Here is a 6,115-nt window from a genome sequence, read left to right as displayed (position 1 = left end):
AAACTTTTTTTTAATTCATTTTTATTTGAATTCAATTCAATTTTATTTATATAGCGCCTAATCACAACAACAGTTGCCTCAAGGCGCTTTCTATTGTAAGGTAGACCCTACAATAGTACAGAACCCAACAATCATATGACCCCCTGTGAGCAAGCACTTTGGCGACAGTGGGAAGGAAAAACTCCCTTTTAACAGGAAGAAACCTCCAGCAGAACCAGGCTCAGGGAGGGGCGGCCATCTGCTGCGACCGGTTGGGGTGAGAGAAGGAAGACGGAATAAAGGACAGAAAAATGTTATAATGTAATGTGGTGAAATTATTATCAACCAGGTGGTTCATGAGACAATTATTTTAAAGTAGTCTGGTTTTAACATTAACAATGAAGAATTATAATAAAAATGTAATGCATCTAGGCTACGTCCACATGTACCCAGGTATTTTTGAAAACGCAGCTTTTTAGATGCAGGTGTCAGGTAAACTTTAACGTGCTCGTGAGAAAACCCTAGAGAAGAAATTAGGTCTCTTCAATGGGGCATTTCTTTTGAAACTTTTGACAATCACGTTTTCAATATTGTCTTGGCCATTAAACATTAACTCCAGGACAGTGTTTGGATTTTTCCACTTTTGCCGGAGTTCATTGTACACTTTCACACTGACTTCTTCAGTGTTCTCTAAGGACATTTTAAGCTTTTGGGACAAAATTTTAGCCCAAATCCTGTGGGTAAACCTGTTCATGATGGCTTTATCTGCCCCTGGAGGCAATTTCCTTGCCTCATTTGCGTTGCTTATAGCGTGCAGAACCAAATCTTTAGTGAAGCTTTCAACAACTTTTACGTACTCTTCTCGGTTTTTATATATAGTGAGTACTCTTTTTGGTAAGGCCAACAGGTGTTTTGTAAATGTTGGGACAGTAATATCGTCAAGCCGTTCGCTCAGATATAAAATCAAATACTTCTCCCTGCAGTTATGTGCTTTGCAAAGATTGGTGAAAATGTCCTTGTTGATATTGGTCAGCCTTTTTGGAGATAGATCCAAATCCCTCTCGTCAATCTGAGGCCAGATTTTTTCAAGCAGACGATCGCTGATAGAGTCGGAGTTGTGGCACCGTGTGAAGTCCTTGTATTTAGACGAGGCTTTGCCTGCGGCCTCTGAAACTACCAACTGAATAACTTTGTAAACACACATCTTTTCTTCAGACAGATAATCAGATGCCAGAGTGACATCATAAGAACCAAAATCTGAATCAGACTTACGGACTGACCTATGTAGTGTTTTCTTCACAGGCTTTTCCAGGGGGGAAGCTTCTATGTTGTCCAAGTCTTTTGTATCAGCTGAGTAGTTTTTCTTCGGTTCTACTGTGGCTGCGGTGAGGGTTTGAGGAGGAAACCTCTGGGATGACACAGACGCTTCTTCCTCAGATGACTCACAGCTGAAACCTATTAAAATATCTGGATATATGCAAGGTGGTGCAGGTACACGATGCAGTGTTAGAATTTCTCTGTTTTCACTATCATCTGTGGATGTTTCATCAAGACTGCTCTCCTCTGCAGTCAAATGCAGCTTGAGGTTTTTTGAGTCTGAAGAGTCCTCCAGTCCTGGAGTTTCTGTTTCTTCATTATCACCGTGGTCATCTACAGAAATTTCTTTCAGGATGCTGTCCTTTGCTCCTGTTTCTTCTGTTTTCTCAGGGGACTCTGTGTGCACTGAGTGAAGAGAAGGCTCATTATTCTGCGTGGACACTGCATCTCCCTTCTCCACGGTTGTGTCCATTGCATCCACTAACATGGAACAAAGTTTCAACATGTCTTTCAGCAAAGTGGAAGGCAGCTCAGTGTTGCAGTACTCTGGGTTGAACTGCAGAGATTGCCACTGTGGTACAATTGTACCAAAAAAGTGGTCACTTAAGGACTTCCATGTTTCCACTGAGGTGTTACTGTGTGGAGTTGTCATGTTTAAGTTTGTATTACTATTTCTCTGACTCTGAAATGTAGAAGAGGAAATAAATTGTTGGCTGGTTGGAGTTGGACTAGGCATGTGTGCTCTTTGTAAACCAAATGCTTGAGAGTCTGGACGGCTCCTTTATATAGGTTTAAGCCCCGCCCACGTTCGGCTGCAGCCACTGTGACGTCATCCACTTTCCTTTGAAGTTGAACCTTCAAAGGTTTGGGGGCGAGGTTTAAGCTAATCTCTGACACAGCTGCATGACATTTAAATGGCATAAACTATTAATTTAAATTACCCATTGTAAATGTTGTTCTTAAAGCAGACTGGTTAATAATAATTTCACCACATGATATTTTCAAATTATTTTGTATTTGTTTAAATAAATGCTTAATTCAAAGACAAGTTCGGTGATTTTTCATTGTATATCAAATTACAGTTGGACATTTTAGGTGTTCCCTAAATTTTAATGTAGGCATCAGGAAATAGATATTTTTTATTTTGCTTCTTTTTATTCAGATTCAAGCTGAGTACGATTAAAAGTTGTTGGGGTTTGTTTTTACTTAGACTGAAGTTTGTATTCCTATCTACTGATATTAATTCATTGTTATCTTAATATAGCTTAAGGTGGGGTGCATGCATACCCATATGGAAACGATATATATATACATCTTATAAAGTCTGTATCTGTCTTGTGTGAAACTTGTATGAAAAGCATACAAGAGTGAAAACAGATATAAGATCTAATCTGATATTCCATTCTAGGCAAATTGACAGCAAATAAAACTAAGTACACTTTTAAAACTTTTTTCTTTTATTCATTTTTATTTGAATTCAATTCAATTTTATTTATATAGCGCCTAATCACAACAACAGTTGCCTCAAGGCGCTTTCTATTGTAAGGTAGACCCTACAATAGTACAGAACCCAACAATCATATGACCCCCTGTGAGCAAGCACTTTGGCGACAGTGGGAAGGAAAAACTCCCTTTTAACAGGAAGAAACCTCCAGCAGAACCAGGCTCAGGGAGGGGCGGCCATCTGCTGCGACCGGTTGGGGTGAGAGAAGGAAGACGGAATAAAGGACAGAAAAATGTTATAATGTAATGTGGTGAAATTATTATCAACCAGGTGGTTCATGAAACAATTATTTTAAAGTAGTCTGGTTTTAACATTAACAATGAAGAATTATAATAAAAATGTAATGCATCTAGGCTACGTCCACATGTACCCAGGTATTTTTGAAAACGCAGCTTTTTAGATGCAGGTGTCAGGTAAACTTTAACGTGCTCGTGAGAAAACCCTAGAGAAGAAATTAGGTCTCTTCAATGGGGCATTTCTTTTGAAACTTTTGACAATCACGTTTTCAATATTGTCTTGGCCATTAAACATTAACTCCAGGACAGTGTTTGGATTTTTCCACTTTTGCCGGAGTTCATTGTACACTTTCACACTGACTTCTTCAGTGTTCTCTAAGGACATTTTAAGCTTTTGGGACAAAATTTTAGCCCAAATCCTGTGGGTAAACCTGTTCATGATGGCTTTATCTGCACCTGGAGGCAATTTCCCTGCCTCATTTGCGTTGCTTATAGCGTGCAGAACCAAATCTTTAGTGAAGCTTTCAACAACTTTTACGTACTCTTCTCGGTTTTTATATATAGTGAGTACTCTTTTTGGTAAGGCCAACAGGTGTTTTGTAAATGTTGGGACAGTAATATCGTCAAGCCGTTCGCTCAGATATAAAATCAAATACTTCTCCCTGCAGTTATGTGCTTTGCAAAGATTGGTGAAAATGTCCTTGTTGATATTGGTCAGCCTTTTTGGAGATAGATCCAAATCCCTCTCGTCAATCTGAGGCCAGATTTTTTCAAGCAGACGATCGCTGATAGAGTCGGAGTTGTGGCACCGTGTGAAGTCCTTGTATTTAGACGAGGCTTTGCCTGCGGCCTCTGAAACTACCAACTGAATAACTTTGTAAACACACATCTTTTCTTCAGACAGATAATCAGATGCCAGAGTGACATCATAAGAACCAAAATCTGAATCAGACTTACGGACTGACCTATGTAGTGTTTTCTTCACAGGCTTTTCCAGGGGGGAAGCTTCTATGTTGTCCAAGTCTTTTGTATCAGCTGAGTAGTTTTTCTTCGGTTCTACTGTGGCTGCGGTGAGGGTTTGAGGAGGAAACCTCTGGGATGACACAGACGCTTCTTCCTCAGATGACTCACAGCTGAAACCTATTAAAATATCTGGATATATGCAAGGTGGTGCAGGTACACGATGCAGTGTTAGAATTTCTCTGTTTTCACTATCATCTGTGGATGTTTCATCAAGACTGCTCTCCTCTGCAGTCAAATGCAGCTTGAGGTTTTTTGAGTCTGAAGAGTCCTCCAGTCCTGGAGTTTCTGTTTCTTCATTATCACCGTGGTCATCTACAGAAATTTCTTTCAGGATGCTGTCCTTTGCTCCTGTTTCTTCTGTTTTCTCAGGGGACTCTGTGTGCACTGAGTGAAGAGAAGGCTCATTATTCTGCGTGGACACTGCATCTCCCTTCTCCACGGTTGTGTCCATTGCATCCACTAACATGGAACAAAGTTTCAACATGTCTTTCAGCAAAGTGGAAGGCAGCTCAGTGTTGCAGTACTCTGGGTTGAACTGCAGAGATTGCCACTGTGGTACAATTGTACCAAAAAAGTGGTCACTTAAGGACTTCCATGTTTCCACTGAGGTGTTACTGTGTGGAGTTGTCATGTTTAAGTTTGTATTACTATTTCTCTGACTCTGAAATGTAGAAGAGGAAATAAATTGTTGGCTGGTTGGAGTTGGACTAGGCATGTGTGCTCTTTGTAAACCAAATGCTTGAGAGTCTGGACGGCTCCTTTATATAGGTTTAAGCCCCGCCCACGTTCGGCTGCAGCCACTGTGACGTCATCCACTTTCCTTTGAAGTTGAACCTTCAAAGGTTTGGGGGCGAGGTTTAAGCTAATCTCTGACACAGCTGCATGACATTTAAATGGCATAAACTATTAATTTAAATTACCCATTGTAAATGTTGTTCTTAAAGCAGACTGGTTAATAATAATTTCACCACATGATATTTTCAAATTATTTTGTATTTGCTTAAATAAATGCATAATTCAAAGACTGTAATTTTTCATTGTATATCAAATTACAGTTGGACATTTTAGGTGTTCCCTAAATTTTAATGTAGGCATCAGGAAATAGATATTTTTTATTTTGCTTCTTTTTATTCAGATTCAAGCTGAGTACGATTAAAAGTTGTTGGGGTTTGTTTTTACTTAGACTGAAGTTTGTATTCCTATCTACTGATATTAATTCATTGTTATCTTAATATAGCTTAAGGTGGGGTGCATGCATACCCATATGGAAACGATATATATATACATCTTATAAAGTCTGTATCTGTCTTGTGTGAAACTTGTATGAAAAGCATACAAGAGTGAAAACAGATATAAGATCCCTTGAAAAATTATATACATGAAACTTGTATATTTTGGATACTTACTAAAACAATATATGAAAGTAATGAGAAAGTGGCCACCTTCATGAGTGAATCGCATAAGCCTTATATGATTCACTATATGAAGTAGGCCACATCTTATACAAGTCTTTTATAAGTTTTTTCTATTTCTTTTCCATATGGGTATACTTGAGCTTGTATGTATACTTTTTACCCTGTGTGAATAAATTCAAACTTCTGCACCCAATTCTTCCTTTTTAAAGTCATTAAAATGTATACTGTAAAGTTAGAGAAATCATTAAAAGCCCCAAACTACAATATAATATTCATAATCATTATAAGAGCCTCTAAACTTCTCACCACATCTGTATGAAACTCCTGGCACTATTTTTGGTGATCCCAGCATCTGTTGACAAATTTGGGGCAGACATCATAGTAATTTAACCTTAGTTATGGTTCATACTAGGTTTTGCAATATTATTTTATAATTTTACACATTTGACTTTCTTATATATTTCATTATTTTACTATCACTTACCACAGACCAAAATAAAACCGGGAATAACACAGCATGGGCTCATCTAACATTGAAACTGCACGAAAGTACAGAAGTGCAGGAAAACTTAAACTTAATTACAAATTATGAAAGAAACTGCAACCAAAGTAGAGAATAAAATAACAGAAAAATTAACAGA

The 6,115-nt window shown here is 38.3% G+C and overlaps 2 protein-coding genes across 2 annotated transcripts; both read right to left on the bottom strand.

Moving 5' to 3' along the window:
- On the bottom strand, nt 1–2,125 carry LOC147331152 (uncharacterized). Its single transcript, XM_086293218.1, has one exon. It carries the CDS (start codon nt 2,030–2,032, stop codon nt 479–481), a length of 1,554 nt encoding a protein of 517 aa, XP_086149344.1. The 5' UTR covers nt 2,033–2,125; the 3' UTR covers nt 1–478.
- Nucleotides 2,126–2,709: 584 nt separating this feature from the next.
- On the bottom strand, nt 2,710–5,490 carry LOC147331151 (uncharacterized). Its single transcript, XM_086293217.1, has one exon. It carries the CDS (start codon nt 4,772–4,774, stop codon nt 3,221–3,223), a length of 1,554 nt encoding a protein of 517 aa, XP_086149343.1. The 5' UTR covers nt 4,775–5,490; the 3' UTR covers nt 2,710–3,220.
- Nucleotides 5,491–6,115: the final 625 nt, after the last annotated feature.

The sequence above is a fragment of the Aulonocara sp. 'chitande type north' Nkhata Bay genome, linkage group LG5 (genome assembly GCF_057382095.1).
Source record: "Aulonocara sp. 'chitande type north' Nkhata Bay isolate Kocher_YH1m ecotype deep benthic linkage group LG5, A_spYH_male_GT1.1, whole genome shotgun sequence".
In the NCBI taxonomy this organism is placed as follows: domain Eukaryota; kingdom Metazoa; phylum Chordata; class Actinopteri; order Cichliformes; family Cichlidae; genus Aulonocara; species Aulonocara sp. 'chitande type north' Nkhata Bay.
This window is presented reverse-complemented; position numbering and strand designations above follow the sequence as displayed.